General features: G+C 42.8%; 1 protein-coding gene across 1 annotated transcript in view; it reads right to left on the reverse strand.

Annotated features, from left to right (window-relative positions):
• Positions 1-22,704, reverse strand: part of LOC145413187 (aminopeptidase NAALADL1-like) — an 88,257-nt gene that overhangs the window by 39,664 nt on the left and 25,889 nt on the right. Inside the window, exons 6-11 of the mRNA XM_080282913.1 lie at positions 17,250-17,394; positions 13,174-13,373; positions 12,301-12,561; positions 7,839-8,025; positions 2,799-2,930; positions 2,312-2,384 (exon numbers count right to left, since the gene is read on the reverse strand). Coding sequence (XP_080139039.1) covers positions 2,312-2,384; positions 2,799-2,930; positions 7,839-8,025; positions 12,301-12,561; positions 13,174-13,373; positions 17,250-17,394 — 998 coding nt within the window. The remainder of the gene's footprint in view (positions 1-2,311; positions 2,385-2,798; positions 2,931-7,838; positions 8,026-12,300; positions 12,562-13,173; positions 13,374-17,249; positions 17,395-22,704) is intronic.

Raw genomic sequence — 22,704 nt, forward strand, 5'->3', positions numbered from 1 at the left:
CAATAGCACATAACACAAGCCTCGCCACGGGATGAACATGAAGTTATTGGTTGCTATTCTAAGCGGCCTTGAAAATTTCGTAACACTTCTTCCTCAGCGAGTTATTCTGCACGTAACATGTCAGTAGTGTGTCACTGATGCAAACAAGCGATATCAAAATAGTAAAAATTGCATACATGAGAATACTGAGAGTAATCTGCTAAATAAATCGCTAAGAAAAAGGTGTTGCGAACCCTCCAGTGCCACCCATTCAGTCGTATAGTACAGTCATTTCAACTTGGCGGAGAATTTCGTCCTTTGGCAGCCTATCTCCTGTGGGTCATGCAACTTCTTCATGACCAGCACCATATTCAAGTTACAACCCAACATTCAAGCTGGACAGATGGCAGTTTTGCGGCACCAATAGTACAGTCATTTCAACTTGGCGGAGAATTTCTTCGCAGCTTATTTCCGGTAGCTCAGGGACAGAAGACAACACAACGGCTCTACACCCTTTAAATAGCACCTCTTCGTGACCAGCATCATGTTTTAGTGTCAATCCCTTTGAGAGACGGCAATTTTACGCCTATTTAAAATGAACAGGGTATAGTTTCTTCCTATCTCACACAGTACCTCTGACTGGAAGGAGGGATGTAGCAGAATTTCGCACCTATTGAAGACATGTTGGTATACTCCTTTGACCATAACTTGCCCTAAAATTACCATCTCTCCATCTTGAATCCCGAGTTGTAATAATAGATTAACACTAGAATATGGTGCTAGTCACGAAGAAATGCTATGAACAGAACATGTACACGCGGTATTGTCTTACTCTGCCATTGAACTGCGGGAACTAAGCTTCAAAGGGTCAACAATCTGGGCCATGTTAAGGTGAAGAGAGTATAACACCTCTCCCTTAACGAAGAATTTTGTATATTAAGCCTATTGTTCTCTTGTATGCTGCTTTCATCATCATTACATCGATACTGATTGTCATAATAACTCAAGACAACACACAGAGCGCATGCCTCCGCCAACCCTTTAACAACTCGGATCACCAAGAAAATTCAATCAACTCTTCTTGGTCCATGGCCCACATACCCACAAAGTTTCACTGAACTCTATCAATAACTTTTTTTGATATTTTCTGAACAAACAAACGAAAATCAGTTCTGAACCGGGACACGAACTAAGATCACAACCCAAATTTAACCAACTCTCCTTTGGCGCGTGACCCACATATCCACAAAATATAATTGAAATCCATCAATATTTTTTTCAGATATCTTGTGGACAGACAAACAAGAGTAAACACATAACCTGCTCAAGCTTTCATTGGTGGAGGTAATAAAGGAATCCATTAACGCTCTACACTTCATTCACTTGAACTTAGCGGAGATTTTCGTCTTTTTGCAACTAATATCTCGTAGGTCAGCGGCAGAAAAAGACAGTACTATGGTGCAACAATCTTTTAATGGCACGCCTTCGTGACTAGCATCATATTCCAGGGTTTATCTCTTGTTACAATTCAAAGTTCAAAACGGAAATATAATAATGTTACGCCTATACTCTATTCACTTTAATTAGGTGCAAATTTGACGTCTCTCCACCTTAAACGTTGAGCTGTAACAAAAGATTAGCGTTAGATTATAGTGCTAGTCACGAAGAAGTTCTATGGAATTGAATGCTGAGCCGCAGTATTGTCTTTTTCTGCCAATGAGCTAGGGGAAATAAGCTGAAAAACGACAACAAAAAATCTGCCTACATTCATTTCACTCTAACCTGACTTAAATTTGACATCTCTCCCTACTGACTGCTGAATTCTAACAGTAGGCTAACCTTAGGATATGATGCTAGTCACGAGGAGGTGCTATGGAAAGGGCGTAGAGCCGTAGAAGTGTAGTTTTCTGCCACTGAGCTACGTAAATAAGCCAAATATCTAGCCAAGTTAAGGGAAAATTGGTGTAGTTAAAGTGAATGAACTACAAAACTTTAACATCACAACCATCATTAGGTCAGACTGTTGGACGCAGTCTGTACCCCCCTCGTCCCTGTTCATCCAGCAATATAAATAACGACCTGGATGTAACACTGACTACAGTATGGCGCATTTGTTCTAGCCTGACGAAATCTGTAACCCCTTTCAGCTTAGTTGATGGTAAAGTCAGACTGCAGGGCTGATTTGACTGATAACCAAGGAGAATAATACTTACTTCATAACTAAGGCTTATCAGATTTTGCGCAATCACTTATTACATAAGTTGTAGGGATGGCCTAGTTCCGTCAGGTGAAAAAGAATCGGGTGGTGTTCTAGGGGAAAAGACTGACTCACCATTCTCTCCCGGGGAGTCAGACAGCTTCCACCCTTCACGGACGCTGATGTTGCCACCCTCAGCCCACGGCACCTGTGGATGTTGCCAGTATGTGATCCCGTTTGCCCATCCGTTAGTCATTGTACGAAGGACGTTTTGTGATATATCCTTTACTTCTGTCTGTTCTCTTATCCAGGAAGTTCTTTTTATCTCATGTCTCCTAAAATATTCTCCTTTCTTAACTATCATGACAAGCACTGTTGGGAGTAGCTGCACTACCAGTAGTGACGCTACGTAGCTGAGCTACTTATTATTAGCAGTAGCACGTAGTTGTAGGACACTAATTTTTATCAAGGGTAGTGAAACAGTAGTAACGCTACATTTCTGATGTATTCCAAACACTACTCGCTACTCTTATTCGTGTTCCTGTTATCTATGCATTTCTCTGTCTGTCTGTCTATTTACCTATCTATCTGTCTGTCTATCCATCCTTAAGTACGTGTATACCTGGTTGGCCGCCTCCCGTATGGCCTGCCGGAGGAGTGGCGATGCCAGGACGCGAAGGCTGCCAGTGCCTCTCACCACCTCGTCAAGGCTGAGGTAGGCCAGCACCGACCCCTCCACCCACCACGAGTGAAGCTGCAACAACATCAACGCTTAGATCATTGCCTATCGACTACACGAGCACCATTAACACTCTCGGACTCCCAGCACCTGTTTAAGGGTAAGGCAAACATTACAGACCCCCTCGCACCCACCATGGAGGAAGCTGCAAGATATCTTATACTTTAGAAGAAGAAGAAGAAGAAGAGGAGGAGGAGGAGGAGGAGGAGGAGGAGGAGGGAAAGGGGATGAAGAAGAAGAAGAGACTTGTTGCTTTGGCCTGAGGCTCATATGAAACGTGAACCCAGTGGACTGCAGGCTAAAGTTGCCCATCTTCAGCAATCCATCATCCTCTTTTCGGGATGTAGGAAAGAAGCTGAGGTGCGTTAGTATATCTAGGCAGTGAAGCCGCCTGGTTATATCGGTGTCACCACATGAAGGCTTCCCTCCCCTGCACGAAAAAGCAGCTTAACCCCATCAGGACTTCTACTTCCACACGATTTTTTTTTTTTTTCTCAGGAAGCATCCATCGCAATGAACGGGTTTCTCCATCACTTAAGCCAGGTGTTCTTAAAGGTGTGCCTCGATACCCCCAGGGGTATCGAAATTGCTTCTTGGGGGTATCCGGAAAGGTATTAAAAAAAAAAAAAAAATCGTGTATGGTAACCAAGACTAACTAATCTGTGTATGAACGTTATTTTGTTGAAAATATGAGTAAAGGAATCTATAGAATTCAGTTGTTTGTTCATAACCATTCTCTCACTTTTTTTTTTTTTACAGGAAACTGAAAGTGGAAGGAGTAACAATATTAGAGAGGGGGTATCGGATTGACTCGCAATTGAATCTGGGGGTATCGGGGATGAACATTTTCAAGAACCACTGCAAGCCTTCATAACGTTCGGCTGCGTCCAACAACCTTCACCATCCAGTGTCACTTTTGCAGACTGCCACTTGGGTAGTGAGGCCACTTTGCACACCTGTTAACTCTCTATACCCTTTTCACCTTAACTTGGCCTAAAATTACATCTCCATCTTCATTAATGAATTGTAAGGAGAGAGTATCGCTGGAATATGATGCTGGTCACAAAGCCCGGGTATTGTCTTTTTCCTCCACTGACCTGCGTCAAAAAACGCTGCAAAAGGACAGGCCTGGTTAAGGTATAAAAAAAAAAAGTATAGTTAGGGTGGTGGATTAGTGTACCACCGCCACCATAACTATATAACATGACACACCACTTAGTATCATAGTACAAGGGCCCCCAGTAAATCGTTATAAGAAACTTTTAATAACAGCCAAAGAGGTTTTCCTAATCATTCCAGGAAACACCAACATAAAGTAACATAAAACTAACCAAGTAGTGGGACATTTATACATCATCATCATCATCATCACCCTTTCCCCACCCAAAGAAGCTGGTGAGGAAAAAGGAAGTACAGAGTTGGGGAGCTACCAACAGCATGCTCAGTGAAATAGGCCACACGATCATCCACACATCCTTCAAGTTTCCTGGCTCCTGGCTCCTTCCCCAAACTTCCAGCAATGATTATGATATTTACTTCAAGGGGTATGGGATCCGATAAGAAAGCCAACATGGAGGAGGGTTATGTGGTTGAATGTAAAGAGTATGTGGCCGTGTGGATAAGGATTTCAGTTCATTATAGCCACTTTGATGACTTTAGCCTCTCCTTTTCGATGGGTTGATAATATATGCTTGCTGCTACTAGGCAATTTTGATTAGCTAAGGAAAGCACCCAGGCAGTAAAGTATTGAAGTTACAGAAGGCATCATCTATCCCCTGCAGTTACAAAAACCCTCTCGAGCTTTAATAAATCGGCAAAATTAAAGATTGTCAACATTACCAAGGGAATGACGGATGATCTCCACACAGCTGTACATTGACATCCAGTATAAATTGCCACGATGAACAGTATACATACAAGAGCACAGCATCCCGAATGTGTGTGTTTGTATACTCTGACCTTTGATCCCATACATCCCTTTAAAAGGTCAATATAAAAAAAATAAAATAAATAAAAGAGGTGTCTGGAGGTATTGGCCCAAGGAACAATTGTACCAAATTTGAGGCGAAATGGAAGAAATTAAGGAACAGCACCAAATTATAAGTGTTTTCAGGAAGAAAGACGAAAATGAGGAAACACAGTAGGTTTCCACCACAGGCTGGACACCTGATTATACATTCTCTTTCTCTCTCTCTCTCTCTCTCTCTCTCTCTCTCTCTCTCTCTCTCTCTCTCTCTCTCTCTCTCCGGTAGGATGTGTAATGAACTGTATTTCTAAGCATATGACATGGTGCTGTGCGAGCGGTTGAGTCAGTGGTTTCGGCCTCCTTGCAGATACGGCGAGGGGAAGAAAGATTAAACTATCCGTGATTTTTGTTAATTTTCAAAAGTGTATGATTTCGCGCCTAGATACAAGTTATTTATAAGATTAAAAATGTTGGGGTGTGGGATGTTGATGGTGGCAGCGATTGTGGTGATGCACCGGGTGACAAAGTATAGTTGGTGCTGCCACCATTACGGCCACACTGGGGGTTAGACAGTGTTCACCAGCTTCAGGTTTTTTGTTTGTAATATTTGTGAATGAGTTAACGAAAGCGATGACAGAAAACTGCGACCCGGAAAGATATTTAGAATGGTTGTACATGTTAGTGTTAATGAACGATACTGTTTTATTGTAGACGAGTAGACATTATAATTATGATTAAAAACTTGGGGGTATTACACTAGTTTTTATTCTAGAGATTATGGCATGGTAGTAAACAACAATAAAAATAAATTCTTTGTAATAAACTCGGAGATGGGAGCGCCGAGCCGATCAGTGTGAACGAGTTATTGATAGAGAACCGCACGAATTACACATACTTAGGTTCGCCGTTCATAAGCGACGTCCTCGGCCGTCAGAGTACATGTAAAGAATAAAATGCGTCATCTGTTGAAGTTTGTACCGTTTGTCCAAAAGAACAACGATGTACCGTTCATTGTGAAGCGACGGGTGTCTGACGCGGCGCTCATGTGCGGGTGAATCTTGGATTGGGGCTGGTATCAAGCCGGTCATCAGACTGTACAACTGGGCGCTAACACAACTGCTGGGGGTGAGAAGGACCATATTAAACCTGGTGTGTTACGGCAAGTCAGGCTACCCGTCGTTACCAGATTTAGTCATGTTCAAGCATCTCAGATTTTTTAGCATGATGTGGTCAGAAAGATATACCATGCACGACGATCCTTTGTCAGTTTCCATTAGAATTTTGATTGATTATAATACACATACAGGGAAATTGGTGAAAAACTCCACCACAGATGAAGTTCGACATAAGTTAACTTTAATCAGAAATGATCACGACGCCCTTGTAAAACTCAGGCTCATCAAGGTGCCTTGTTTATAAAGAGATAAAGAGACTAACCCAGGTTTGTCCGTACATGGCATTTACCACGAAAAAACACCTAACCATATCGTTCACGCATTTTCATGTATCTGGGTATAGCCTGGAGATGGAGACGGGGCGATAGAATAGGCAAGGACGTAGACGCCTCCCACTCGAGGAACGTTTGTGCATTAGTGTCCTTGTACAAACCGAGAGGCATGTTGTTGAGGCAAGTCCGTGGCCTTCCTTAGGGACTCGGAGCTGTTCGGCCAGACTACCTAGGGGACAACTATTACTGCTACTACAGCAAATATCAGACAAACCTACAGTATTAACAGACTAGGAGATTATGATTGAGACTCTTCCCTATAATATAACCTGTAAGAAAATTTACGAGGTAATGGAGTTGGTTAAATGGTGTCTGGCTTGTTTGTTATTCGTTTTTATTATATTCAGTTTGCATAATTAATTGCAATATATTGTGGACTAGAGTATTTTTGTATGCATGTACTATATTTTGCATTGTAATTGCATTACTGAACGCAGGTAATATTTAAAATCTCGATGTGGTCAATCATCTCTCTATCTATCTGTCTATCTATCTGTGTGTGTGTGTGTGTGTGTGTGTGTGTGTGTGTGTGTGTGTGTGTGTGTGTGTGTGTGTGTGTGTGTGATCAGTAAGTCATCTGTTCATCTATCTATCTATCTGTGTGTGTGTGTGTGTGTGTGTGTGTGTGTGTGTGTGTGTGTGTGTGTGTGTGTGTGTGTGTGTGTGTGTGTGTGTGTGTGTGTGTGTGATCTCACCTAATTGTTCTTACCTAATTGTATCTTTACAGGAATGAGTCAAGATCGTACTGTCCCGTGTCTTAAACCATATTTATCGTACATATCCTTAAATTTGTGAATTGTTTTGGCACACACTATTTCATTCGGTAGTGCATTCCACTGATCAGTTGCTCTGTTTGGGAAACTAAATTTCCTTACGTCTTTATCACCTCTCTTTTTATGCATTTTTTTGCAGTGTCCTTTTGCTGATGCATCCCCATAGGTTAAGTAATCATTTAAGTCTATTTTCTTCCCTAATATGCATTTATATAGCATAATCATGTCACCTCTTTTCCTTCTCTCCGGTAGTGTTGGTAGATTCAGTTTTTTTTAGTCTTTCTTCGTAGCTAAGATCCCTTAAGCTTGGTACCCATCTTGTAGCGGCCCCTTGAACTTTTTCAATCTTGTCTATGTGTTTTTTGAGATGAAGACTCCAGACTACTGATGCATACTCCAGGGTTGGTCTGATGAATGATGTTATTATCTATTATTAGCATGTCTTCATTTATGTATGTGAATGCTATTCTCATATTTGCAAGCAGTGTATACATGTTCCGTACTATATCACTGATGTGGTCAGCCGGAGATAGTCTGTGTGTGTGTGTGTGTGTGTGTGTGTGTGTGTAATCAGTAAATCATCTATCTGCCTATATATCTGTGTGTGTGTGTGTGTGTGTGTGTGTGTGTGTGTGTGTGTGTGTGTGTGTGTGTGTGTGTGTGATCTCAGTGCCCACCTGCGAGAACTCAGTGGAGCCAATCATGCCTTGCTGCGTGCCGGCCCATGCAGAGAACACCATCTTCCTCCCGGTGCCGCTGGGGAGGTAGCTCTTGGCCAGGGCGTCGCTCAGAGCCAGCAGTGACGCGAGGCCGGACCGTGGACTGACGTGGCCTCCCCCGTAGTGACTCCCAATCATCACTGCCCTGAAGCACAACACCACGTTCTACAAGGTTTATCTGTATCTATCTGTCTGTCTATCTATCTATCTATTTGTCTATCTGTTTATCTACCTATCAATCAGTCTATTAATCTATTAACGAGACAGGAGACTGATGTGAACAGACCCGCAGTAACTCCCAACCATCACTGTCCTGGTATATAGCAACACGACACATATCAAGGTTTACCTGTTCTAGCTTACAGTATCTCTCTGTCGCTCTCTGTTATGCATCAGCCTACCTCTCTGTCTATCTGTCTATCTATCTATCTATCTGTCTGCCTATTCTACCTCACGGTAGGACGGGGGACTTCCGTGGCCAGTCGCGTAATGACTTTCAACCATAGCTCCGAAGCACAACACCGCGTTTTACTCATAGTTTATGTCTATCAATCTGTCTCCCTGCCTATCTGTCTGACTTCCTGTCTGTCTATCTATCAGTCTTCGTGTCTAACCATCTGTCTGTCTGTCTCCCTGTCTATCTATCTCCCTGTTTATTTACCTATCTAATATGGCCAAACCCGTAGTGACTCCCTACCATCACTGCCCTCAAGCACAACACCACTTTTGACTTAGTGTATATCTGTCTGTCTGTCTGTCTCTGGCCATCTGTTTATCTATCTGCTTATCTATTAGTCCATCTGTCTGCCTATCATTCTATCTATTTATCTATCTATCTATCTGTCTATCGCAACTATCACTACCCTAACACAACAACACGTCAGCCTATCAATGTGCACCTGTTCTGGTTTATAATATCTGTCTCTCTGTCCATCGGTCCGTTTATCTATCTATCTATCTGCCTATCAGTCTATCTACTTATTTATCTATCTGTCGTCTGTCTGTCTATATCTATGGTACCTCGATGGATCTATCTGTTTATCTATCTACCGGCACGGGGACTGATGTGGCTAGAACTGGAGTTAGAGAGGTGGTCAGAGATGTGGATGTGACAGAAAGCGTCAGGAGAAAAACACAGGTGGTTTGGCCATGTGGAGAGGATGGAGAGCGAGAAACTAACGAGGAGACTGTATGTGAGTGAGGTGGAGGGAGGCAGAGGGAGGGGGAGGCCAAGGATGAGATGGAGGGTTATGACAGACGGGGCATGAGCGGGGTGGAGGGTAGTGAAATGGCGGGGGACAGGGCGACGTGGAGGCGATTTGTTTGTGGTCACCCCTTACGAGACAGTGAGGTCGTGTGCAGTCCGAAAGAATCCGAGTTCGATCTCAGCCTTCTCTTTCCGTAGCAAACCATCTCGCTGCCTTTTACAACCACCCTACCACCACCACCACCACTTCCTCTGCCCTAACACACATATTCGTATTCTCTGCTAATTCTGAGACTTCATGACGACTTTTCATTAGCGATTTATTCTGTATATTACACTTCAGTATCCTCCAGCACGTTACTGATGCAAATTGTCGAGATAAAAAAAAAAAACTTCACAGGGCAACGTCAAGCGGTAATATGTAAAATAAATCGCAGAGAAAGAGGTGCTACGAAGCCTCCTAATTTGACCCCTTCATTCCGATGGCGTATTTTCTACTTTATACCCTACGACTTCAGGCAACTTCAGGAGGGATCGCCATTAATGGAGGGGTTAATGAAGGCAATATCCAACCCTTCCTGTTTGAAAAAAATGTTTTTATGATGACTGAATTCATCTGGGAACAGCGAGAATAAAGAAAAATTCATGATATTTAATCGCTGATCCAGTGGGCCAGATGACTATAAACAATATGCACTGGGCTGGCTTTTGTGGCATGTGGAAGGTGTGTGGTACGCCTGAGGGCTGCTTGGCCTCAGGGAACGGGCTGGTAAGTCTATGCCCAGAGTCACACGCATTAACAAGGCAAATAAAAAGAACGAAAACAATACTAAAAATGTATAGCTATCATCCATTTCTTTTACAAATATTATATTTTTCATTATCAGGAGCGTATGGGTCCGGGCCTAGGCTACGCGCTCCTGATATAAGGGAGAGTGACAAGTCTCGCTCGTCCCTGAGTGGCATTATGTCAGCACTAAACCCCAACAACTTTCGGACCTTATAGGCCCCATCACGCTGGAGCGCCACTATACCACCAGGTGTCATGTAGTTCCATGATTACCACTCAACGTAGCAAATGGTCTCCTAGGATACAGGAAATCATGAGTTTTCACTAAGTGTACAGTACAGTTGTATAATGGCCGCACTACATCGACTGAGTGCAAGGTGGTCGCCCCCATCTACCAACTGTACATACTAAATAAGGAAAGTACAATACTAAAAACGAAATAACTAATAACTACACTGTTCACTCTAACTTAGCCTAAGACAGCCATCTTTCCAATATAAATGCTGAGCTGTAACAAAAGATTAACACTACAATATTCTTATCACAAGAAGGTACTATGAAATGTATGTACAGCTGTAGAATTCTTATTCTGCCACTGAGCTACAAGCAACACGATGATACAGGAAAATCGTCATGTTAATGCAGACGAGATATAAATACTAAATATCCCACAAATCATTCACCGGTCTGTGTTACCTGGTGCAGGCTACGTGACGTGAATGTTGGTGGTAGTCTGCCGTACTTGTTTTCAAAACAGTGGTGCACTAACACAAAAAGAATACACATAGTTACATTCTAATACTAGAAAGCAATAAAGAAATGGCACAGTTTGTCTAATTGTAACAGCTCTAAGGAAGACACACTTGGTGTGTTTTCTTAACCCTCTCCTGGTCGGGGCAAGTCAATTTCAGCTAACGCCAGGTTATATCATTCAGATAAAAGTGAGTCTCAGGAACCTGTGGGAGTTAAGAACAGTACACCTCTACAAAACAAATATATTTAGCTGCATGACAGCTTTGTTTAACCAGCAAGTCGGCCAATACTGTAAGTAGAGTAGTATTCTAGGCGGCACAAGGGGCTTCGTAGCACCTTTTCCTTGGCGATTCATTTAGCACATGGCCGCTTACTATTCTCTTGTATGTTATCTATCTATCTACTGCCAGACGCCATAATCCCGAAAGGGGTGGCCATTTGACTTTGAGTTAGTTGTTTTACGGGGAGGGGCACTAACCCTCCACCAACCCACTTGTTGACACGTAGGGAGCACGTATGGTTTGGTTATATGGTTACCACCCAGCGTTGTAAATGGTTTCTTGGCTTACAGGAAACCATTAGGCTTGTCACTCAATGTAAAGCCACCTGTAAAGGAAAGAAAAGCAATAAGAAGTGAGAGGAAAGATGGGAGAAATAGGAAGCGAGGAGGACAGGCACAGAAAAAGAATGATAAAGGCTAAGGAAAAAGTAGGCAGCACTACATCAAGTGAGTGGATGATGGTATGTTATATATTGTCTTAATATTGACAATAGTTCGAGACAATAACATGAAAGAGGATTTTGAGGTGTATGGTACTGACTGTGACCCTCTACAGGTGTGTGTGTTGGTGATGGTGATGGTGACGATGGTAATGTACTCCTTCACGTACTGGCACCGATATAACTGGGCGATGGAGCTGCCATGGTTATACAGATGCCCATCTGCTCAATCCCTATCCCCCCAGAAGGAGGATGGTGGGCTGAAGGAGATGGGAAACTTTAGCCTGCAGTCCACTGGGTTCACATCCAGATGATCCTGGGGTTTACTACTAGTACTACTACTACTGCTACTACTACTGCTACTACTGCTGCTGCTACTACTACTACTACTGCTACTACTGCTACTACTACTACTACAACTACTACTACTGCTACTACTACTACTACTACAACTACTACTACTACTACTGCTACTACTGCTGCTACTACTAATACCACTACTATTACTATTACTACTACTACAGTATTAAATCCTATGTAAGTACAAAATAGCCACTCAGTCAAAAAATACCGTACTTTGTCTCCTCCGACGTGGGTGGTGTGGAGTGGATTATGGAGATTGTGTGGTGTGTGTGTGTGTGTGTGTGTGTGTGTGTGTGTGTGTGTGTGTGTGTGTGTGTGTGTGTGTGTGTGTGTGTGTGTGTGTGTGTGTGTGTGTGACGATGTTAACGTTAGCTGAAATAAAATACTAGAGTGGCACTACCATGAGAGAGGTGAAGTACCAGTACTTAATAACCAAGACATCACACAGCACCGTAACTGGTCTCATCTGATGCAAGTAGCGTGGCGTAGATGTTGGTGACGGTGTGGAGGGTGAGGGTGAAGGTGGCAATACACACTACTAAATCCTAAATAACTAAATAAAAAGGGCAAATCGAACAATATCGTACTTGGTCTCATCCGCTGCAGGAAGCGTGGCGTGGATGTTGGTGATGGTCTGTGTGGTGGTGACGGTGTTGACGGTGAGGGTGATGTTGGTGATGTTTGCGGCAGGCCTCCAGGCGCCCCCCAGGTGGTACGACACAGCCAGGCCCCCAGCCCATTTCTCAGGAACGTCAGGCCCGCTCATCATCCCCAGGAGATGCTCAGCAACATCCATGCTTACGCTCAGGCCGGGCACCTGCCTCTCCTGCCTCTCTGTGTCGTTCTTCCTGGAGTTGTTGAGGTACTAGATTTAATCTTCCTTTCTCTCTCTCTCTCTCTCTCTCTCTCTCTCTCTTATATCTCAATATATATATATATATATATATATATATATATATATATATATATATATATATATATATATTACACCAAGAAACTATTTACTACGCTGGGTGGTAACCATACAACCAAATTATGGCGCTTGGTGGTTTAGTGGGTAATTCCGGCGCTCCAATTGAGCCGGTGAAGGTTTATATCCAAGGGGTGGTGGGGGTTATTGCTCAAGTTATGTCACTCAGGGATGAGTAAGACTGGTCACACTCATCTTAAATGTCATGACCAATTTGCCTAGCCCCGGGCTCCTACACTTCTCATGGGGCAAAATAGGATTGGATGATGGATGGATATATATATATATATATATATATATATATATATATATATATATATATATATATATATATATATATATATATATATATATATATACACCTGTCTATCTTTCTGCATATACTCGTATATCTTTGTCTCTCTCTCTCTCTCTCTCTCTCTCTCTCTCTCTCTCTCTCTCTCTCTCTCTCTCTCTCTCTCTCTATCAGTCTACGTCTGTCTCACCTCACCTAAAGACAGTGTCCAGGCTGGGTATGCAGGGTGTGGCAGGGTCCCCTGGCACCGTTTTAACACTCTGCCACAGCACGCCATCATCAGGCAGCCCCATGCCCTCAGGGAATGCATCGCCGCCCCCCTCTGACCCCCTGAAGTCGTCTGGATCAGGGTAGAATATCACCCCTGCCGCCCCTGCCTGCTGCGCGTTGCGAAGCTGCCGGACAAGGGGATGTTAGAAATGGCTTGGCAGGCGTCGTGGTCCTTTTTCTCAGTTATTTGTCACTCGTAATACGCCGTAATATTCGTTTTCTACACCGGTGGCGAAGGGGTTATGTGTTCGCTAGCGTACTTGCATATTTGCTTCTCTCTGTTAGTCTGTATATTTCAAACTTATGTAAGACTGTTCGGATGAGCTTGCACCAGATTATGCATTGACTTTTACGACCATCGGAAGCTGAAAAAGACCATAAGTCTTACGTTATAGGTAAGGTCAGCTGAAACATTTGGCATCCGATTTTGTGAAGACTTGGCGAAAAGGCTGATGGGAAGGAAAGAAAAAAGTTATTTTATTTAAAGGACAATCATCCCTAGGTAAATCAAGGTCAGAAGTTCGATCCTTTAGCGTATGTAGTTTTGTACAGCTAGGATCAGACGTGGTGGATGGTTTATGGTTAGCCTTAGATGAAATCACTGTAAACAATCAGAACAATACGTCAGAAGTCAAGGTCTTAAGACAAGGTGAATATACAGACTTTTGATCCGATACTAACCAAACTCGGTGGATGGGTTAAAGGTCGAGTTATAAAGGAACTTGCTTTTGGGGGCAATCAGTCAAAGATCAAGGGCAAAGGGCAAGGTCAAGTGTTCGGCCACGCGATTAGAGGGCATCTGCCTTGTTCGAAGACACTGCTCATCGGCTTCGAGGCACCATGACGAATCACGCTAGAAACAGTAATCCACAAGCAGGGAAGGTGATTCAGTTAAAACGTCTATCTGTCAATCTAGTGGCAGACGCCTCAATCCCGTAAGGGGTGACCACAGACAAATCGCCTCCATGTTCCCTTGTGCCCCGCCATTTCACTCCCCTGCTCCCAGCTCACACACTCTCATATACATCTCCATTCCATCCCTCCATCTCATCCTGGGCCTCCCCCTACGTCAACGCTAATATTTCCCAGTACTTTTTCATTGCCATACTCCAGAACCACAGGTGCCCTCTGATCGTGTGGACAGGCTTTTTGGATCTTTGTACGGCGTAGGTGTTACATTCTCTGAATGCTTCTTGTGCTTTTTTATATATTCATTTGGCCAATAGTTTCCTGCAGTAATATAGAAGAGGATGAAAACATGTACTAATAAAAATAATAGCTGAGAAATAGATATGAAATCGCCAGCAACGTTATTGGATCGGACTCTAAACAGCCACATTATAATCACTGAGGTCGTGAAAGGGACAGCGAACCACCTTTTTTTTTTTCCTTTTTCTACGATAATTTCTAAGGCTCCAACGATAATAGAACGTGCCTCATCAAAATAAGCACAGGTACCTATGAATGACCTTCAAAAATTGGGTTTTGTGTTCCTCTTACCCATCTCACTTTAATAATACCGATTTTAGTGGTTTTTGAGATTTCGTAACACCTCCTCGGAATCAGTTTTTTCTCCTCGTGATACCTCAGCATGATCTTGTATACTGCAAATGTAAACTGTAATCTGTTAACTTTAACGACGTAAAATTGTCATTTCTCCATCTTGAAAGCTTAACTACCACAGAAGATTAACATTAGATTATGGTGTTAATCACGAGGAAGTGGTGTGAAAATTAAAAGCCATCGTATTGTCTGTTTTCTGGCACTAAGCTACAGGCAGTGCCGTGCCCAGAGGGGTGGCCACGATGGCACGGGCCACTACTGAAATTTGCCTGAGCATCCTAGTGGCCACTCCAGTTATCCGGGGGAATGCCTCTAGGTCCCCGTGAACAGTCTTCGCTGGGCCACCCTATAAGTGGGTTTGGCCAGCCCTGGTCACCCGATTTTATAAATCCTAGCTACGCCCCTCACTACAGGATGTAAGCTGCAAAAGGACGCAACTCGCCAAGTAAGAGGTGAATGACCTATATGTACAGTAGATATTAAAACGATACAAATAATATGCAAGAGAATGTTGTTGTGTATTATGCAAATTGAATAATTAAGGACGAAGTGCTTTGAAGCCACCTATACTATATAGAATTCGGACTCTAAACAGTTTGTTTTCATCTGACAAAACTAGACCCTTCCCACTACTTGAATGCCAAGTTGTGGTGCCATGAAAATCGGTGAGTCTTATGGTAGTATGCTTAAATAAAAATTGGGGCATTCCACATTCATGCAATCGGTGCGCAACAAAAGTGGATTCCACAAATTATCCTTATGCTTATTCACAATTAAGTGACACTGATAAAATATGACGGTACTGGAAGAGTGGTCCAACAGTATATCATTATATTATATGTATCTGAGAATAACTGTGAAAACATCATCTTGAGCTTTACATTTTCACCAGTTATTCTGGCATTCAAGGATCGCACAAATACAGCATCACATAAATGTGGATTCCACATTCCGCATTTTTTGTTAAGCATATCGACTAGCATCGGGTTTGATACGAGGTATCCACATTTTTGCCTATGCTTACGACCTTTAGTTATGAGGCAACTAGTCAAATTTCCCCTTTAATCTAACTGCACTTAGCTATTATCTGAGCTGAAATGAGTGGGAGATGTGTTTTAGCCCACACCTGCCCGCGTCAGCCAGTATTTGGTAAGGCCGTAGCCTTAGTCAATGCTGTTACGATGGTAGACAATTATATGTAAAACATCATCATTCGCTCGCTCGAACACCAATTTTTTTTTTTTTTTTTTTTTTTTTTTAGTCACAGTTTGGACCCCCGACATATGTACCCGAGAGAAAGATTTATCGCATCAGCAAGAAATGGGGACAGGGGTCGGGAGGAAAACTCTATAGTACAGTAGCGAACTTTTCTGGATATCTCAGGCAATTCTGAAGTTACAAGAAAGCTAGACACCAGTTTGGAGACCGCATAAAAATCCTCAAATATTTCATTTCATACACAACCCGTAAATCTAGGAAACGATTATTTATAAGGCAGATTAGCGTAAGTGCGCGTCCACACGTGCCCTCGAACATATGTTGACAACACAGCTGGCAACATGTTCGGGTAAATTTTTGCAGCAGTATTTAGACAGATATATGCAAACATGTTTCAGTGCAGCTTTGAACACTGACAGGAGAGGTGAAGGGGTAAATGTGTCCATACCATGTTGCCAACATGATCTGGACGCGCTGTTCCCAACAGGTTTGCAGCGTGTTCGTTACTGTGTTGCTTACATGTTGCCAGCACGAGCACACGTGTGGACGCGCCCTAACAGCCGCCTGCGCAGGAAGTAACGGTCTTAGGTTACGTGAGTAACGAGGTTTTGAATTTTCAAAACAAATAATACCTTCTGTTTGGCTTTTTCTGGAAAATTTTGACTGAATCCGAGTCATAACCTGATCGACGAAAGAAATTATGAATTTCTGATTCGAATCGGAGCGCACCGAGAGATTTGGTGAGAGTAATTTTTGTGAGTGAGCAAAAAGCAAAGTCATTACTAACCCGGTAGGTCCCAAGCCCTAGACCTAAAATTAATACAAGAAGAGTATTGGTTTTAGGAAGTGTGGGGGAATATTTTTGGTGTAATTTAGTAAATTCTTTTTAGTGTTTTCAGGTCAGGAAATCAGAGGAAGTTGGTGAGCCACATGAAACAATATTCAGCACTGCCTGACTTGCTCGTTCGCTTGCTCGAACACGTTCCACTTTCAGTGTGGACGCCTATTGCATGTTTATTATTATTATTATTATTATTATTATTATTATTATTATTATTATTATTATATCTGATATTTAACTGTGCTAAAAAACGCCCACTTCTTTAAGAGAATTAATTCTATATTCATCACCCTGTAGACATATAAAGTATAAAAACATTACACTAACAGTAAATGTGGAAAACAGAGAGAGAGAGAGAGAGAGAGAGAGGTACACCCACCTGTGCGCCTGGGTGTATGCGTCCGTGCCTCAGCAGCAGTATGGCGCCCTGCAGTGATATCTTCAGCGACTGCAGCGTGGTTAGGTCCTCACGCTGCCCGTAGTGCCCGTAGACCACCACACCACTAACACCACCACCACCACTGCTGTTAGGGTTATACTAGATGTTATACCACCACCTGCATAAACAAATCCACACACACCACTCACATCCACCACCACACCACTGACACCACCTCTACCGCTGCCACTAGGTTAATACCAGATGCTATACCACCACACCATAGGAGTATATAGCTATCCACACACACCCTAACACCACTGACACCACCCAGACAAAGCAGGGTTATACCAGGTGTTTTAGCCATGTCACATATACCACCCCAAACACACCATCACACCACTCACATCACCTTTACCGCTACCGAGTTTATAAGAGATATCATACCACTACACCAAGACAGACACAGCACCACACCACTCCACTGCTGCCATTGGGATTATTCCAGACACACCGATGCAAACACACCACCACATCACTTACACAACTACTCCAATCACACCACGTACACCAAGCACACTACTACACCACATAAGCCACAAGCAACACCGCACCACATACACCACCACACCAAGTACACTACCACACCACATACACCATCACACCAAGTATATCACCACATCACATACACCACCACACCACTTACAGCACCACACCAAGTACACCACCACACCACATACACCATCACACCACATACACCACCACACCACATACGTCACCACACCACATACACCACCACACCAAGTACACCACCACACCAAGTACACCACCACACCACATACACCACTAAACCGCATACACCACCACAACACATACACTACCACATCACATACACCACCACACCACATACACCACTACACCACATACACCACCACACCACATACACCTCCACACCACATACACCACCACACCACATACACCACTACACCACATACTCCACCACATCACATACACCAACACACAACATACACCACTACACCACATACACCACCACACCACACACACCACCACACCACATACACCACCACATCACATACACCACCACACCACAGACACCACTACACCACAGACACCACTACACCACATACACCACCACACCACATACACCACCACACCACATACACCACCACAACACATACACCACCACACCACATACACCACCACAAAACATACACTACTTACACCACAAACTCCACCACAGCAAGTACACCACACACCACAGTCTTAGAAATCCAGGGGCTTTCTATGGCTGACAAAAATCGTCATGCTTTATCCACAACAGAACCATCAACGTTTCAGATAATAGCCACGAGGCTGAACAGAGTGTAAACACCGCTCATAAATGATATAAAGAATGATATAGAGAAAAGAAGAGTAGTAACCGAGGATTTTTATCAAAGAGCACGTCAGAACTTTCTACACAGGAAACGTAATGGACCAAAGACTTTATGAACATCCCTTAGATCGTTGTAATTGTTGATCATCCCCACACTGTCTGGCCAAGCAGACCCATCAATCTCAGGCAAACAATCGCCATTGCAGGGCCGTCCCCTGCAATGAACCACTGTTCCTTTGCAGTTGACAGTGTCTCGTAACAGCGAGGCACGAGGAAAATTTGGTGGTTTTATTCCTGAGTGGACACCGCATTTCCATCTCTCCACCCAGTTAACTGATCCACCACAGTAGGCTATACTTCACCCAGCGTTTTGGTTATATGTTCACCAGCCAGCGCCAGGTTACAGGAATCCATTAGACCTGAGATTAATAACAAAAAATAAATAAAAAAGTGACAGGAAGGAAAGGGAGAAGTAGGAAGAGAGGAGGGAAGACACAAAGATCGAATGATAAACTTGAAGAAACATATAGGCAGCACACATCAAATGAGTGGATGATGGTCATGGTCATGTATATCAAATAAACTTTTTTGTGTCCGTTAGTTATAATTACAGAAGTACGATAATTCCCACCCCAAACTCACAGTGTCCTGCTGTTATCCCCAGAGACAAGTTTTCAAATTATTATACTTTATACATTAATTATCAACCACAAGGGCTAAATACGTCACCTATTGTGTTCAAATATTACTTATCAATTTCGTGTCTTTGCTGTAATGCAGTGTAGATGAGCATTTTAAACAGGACTTTTAAATTCAATAATATGTAAATCAATTGCCTCTTTCAGCTACACGAAATCTAAGTGGCCTTGGGGAATTCGCATCGCATCTTCTTTAGCGATTAATCCTGCATATTACACCTCCATATCCTCTTTTATGTGATCGATACAAACTATGTCAGTATCAGAACGATCTAACAAGCATACAAAGAAGGCTAAGATGTAATATGAAAAATAAATCGCTAAGGAAGAGGGGTTACGAAGCCTGCGTCATCTAGAATAAGATCCAATGACCTTATTAAGATCGATATTTACCTCCGTGTCAGTTATTTCCTCACGGCAATAGAAGGTGTGATGGGAGGTAATGATGATATTCTTCCCTGTACATGATGGGCTATATACTGAGCAACCCGGCTCTTGTGTTGATGCGACGGTTCAATCAGCGTTGCCTTTGTCGACCCTGAATAATTTCTTGCTTCCCACAACAATTTATTCTCTCTCTCTCTCTCTCTCTCTCTCTCTCTCTCTCTCTCTCTCTCTCTCTCTCTCTCTCTCTCTCTCTCTCTCTCTCTCTCTCTCTCACATACACTGTAATATATAAACAACCACTCTATTGCAGATTCATTATCAGTAGCTGAAGAACTAGGCTCACATTTCAGCCAAGTCATGTTTCCATCTATCTCCACAAATCCATTCCGTAAAATCACTCTCTCAATGTAATATCGTCAGTTTTTCCTTACCACCAACTGAGCCTTACAACGCTCCCTTCACTTCCTGTTAACTGTTATCTGTGCTTCAGTCTTGCCACGGTACTAATGAAGGTCTAGATGGCATTCATCATCTAATGATTAAAATTTTAAAGAATCTTTCGCCCGTCTCTATGATCTTCTTGATATGCTTTTACAAAAGTCTGGTCAGAGGGTTATTATCCTCTCTTATGGCACCAGGCTCTTCTTCCATTCCTCAAACCAAGCAGATCGGGTCATCTTCCTCACGACTACCGAACTATTGCCCTTACCTGTTGTCTATGCAAGCTGCTTGAACGCAAAGTTATTTATCATCTTATGTGGCTTTTGGAGTCAAAATGTCTTCTCTCATCTTCCCAGTTCGGTTATCGATGAGCATGAAAAACTGTCGATCCTTTAGTACAGCTCCAAACTTATATTTCAACAGCTTTTGCTGATGGGCAATCCGCATTTGCTGTATTCTTTGATCTTGAGAAAGCATATGATACCGCTTGGAGATACCACATACTACAACAACTATCTTCCTTCGAAACTGATGGAAATATGGGTGTCTTTCTTCAGTCATTTCTCCGCGACACGACCTTCCGCGTTCGTGTTACAATTCTATTTCATCCTCTTTTCTTAAACATGAAAGTGTCCTTCTTGGCAGTGTTCTTGGCACTACATTATTTCTTATTGTAATAAATGGTATTATATCCTTCATACCACCTGGAATCAGAACTTCCCTTTATGCAGATGACTCTGCCATCTGTATCTCAAGATCCTTTTTTTCCATGCTTCAACATAAAATTCAACAAGAAGCAGTGCCAAGGCACAGGAAACCCGTTCCCTGCAGTCATTTTAGTGCTGGAGTATAAACACTACAGGATATTTAGTCAAAGGCGTCACATATCAAATTTGGAGTAAATCGGATGAAAATGGACGATTTTATGCCTATTTCAAACTTTAGGCCCGACCCACCTGACAATGGCCCCTCTACTGCTAACTGGTGGCTCACCCCCCTGATGTAATCAGGCATGTTATAGAAGGCAGATTCGAAAGATGCACATTTATGTTTTGGTTTCATGTCGATATGGCGAAACTGAATGGAGTTATGGAGAAAAAACGATGTTTTACCTTTTTTTTTTTCTGTTACATTTTTTGGGCCTACGGCCTGGGCCTTGGCCTAATTTGGCCCAAAATTTAATCAGGTTATCAGAAGGTCTTAGCCCATCATCCCAGAAATTTTAGTCAAAATCGCACCAGTAATTTTCGCGTAAAGTTGTTAACAGACAGACAGACAGACAGAGAGACAGACATACAAACCCGAGTGAAAACAATTGTCCCCGAGCCCCTCCTGGGCGGGGACGGGTAATAATCAGTTTAAGCAACCTCATTTTGGGCGAATAAACATGGTTCTAAATTTTCTACAACTTAATCATACGTTATGCTTTTTTCCCTCAAAAGGATAGTTTTACATCCTCCCCTCTCTTCCTTTACACTACCCACGTACAATATCGAGCCTCCGGAAAATTTCTCTGTGTAATCTTTGATTATCGTTTTGCTTGAAAAGAACATATTTTCTCCCTAAAAATATCTGCCCTACAGCGCCTACGCCTCCTTCAAACTTTCTCCTATATCGAATGGGGAATTTATCACCGAAATCTTCAACTTCACTTGGTACTGGTTGTTACCATACATGATTCAAGCTGCCAAGTCTGTTCCTCTGCCTCTCCTTCCCTTCTTCCCAAACTTGGCTCAGTTCATCATCTAGGTCTACTATTAGATCTCGGTGCCTTTAAATCTTCTCCCATTGAAAGCCTCTATGCTGAATCGGGTTTTCCCTTTTTTTTCCGACATCGTGCTCTTCTTTCTCTTCTATACTCAACCAAACTCCGTTAGTTCCCTTCCCCGAGTCTTCCCATCCCTCCACCCACACTACCAAAATTTGCTTCCTGGCCACAGTTACACCCTCTCTTTCCAACTGGCGTACAATATCTGCTCACCCATTCTTCCTTTACCAGTTCCGATGTCCTTCCACTACGTTCTCATAATTTCCCCCCCTGGCTCCTATCTCCCACTCCTGGTCTCATCTCTGTTATTTCTTATTCCAAATCTTGTACCTCACCCCTTGTCCTTCATTCCTGTTTTCTTGACCATCAATCTTATTCTTCTGCTACCCATGTTTATACTGATGGATCTAAGGCATCAAATGGCTCCGGATGTGCAATACTTTTTCCCTCTCAATCCTATCAGTTTTATCTCACCATCTGTTGCTAGCCTACTTACAGCAGAGCTGTATGTGATAAGTTTTGACTAACGATGAATGCTTTATTATTCATCATCTTTTGTTCCTTTTACTGACTCCTTTAGTGCATATTCCCTTTTGTCATCTTTCTCTACTCCCCCTTGTCCGTGAGGTTCAAGATTGGCTATTTTATTTATCTGTCAGAAAGGAAAACGTACATTTTTGCTGGGTTCCACGTCACGTAGGTATACCTGGAAATGAACAGGTTAATTCTTTAGCTCATTCTGCAATCTCCCTGGGGAGGTCTGGC

This window comes from Coenobita brevimanus, chromosome 95 (genome assembly GCF_032717465.1).
Source record: "Coenobita brevimanus isolate Jiangsu-jjx chromosome 95, ASM3271746v2, whole genome shotgun sequence".
In the NCBI taxonomy this organism is placed as follows: Eukaryota; Metazoa; Arthropoda; class Malacostraca; order Decapoda; family Coenobitidae; genus Coenobita; species Coenobita brevimanus.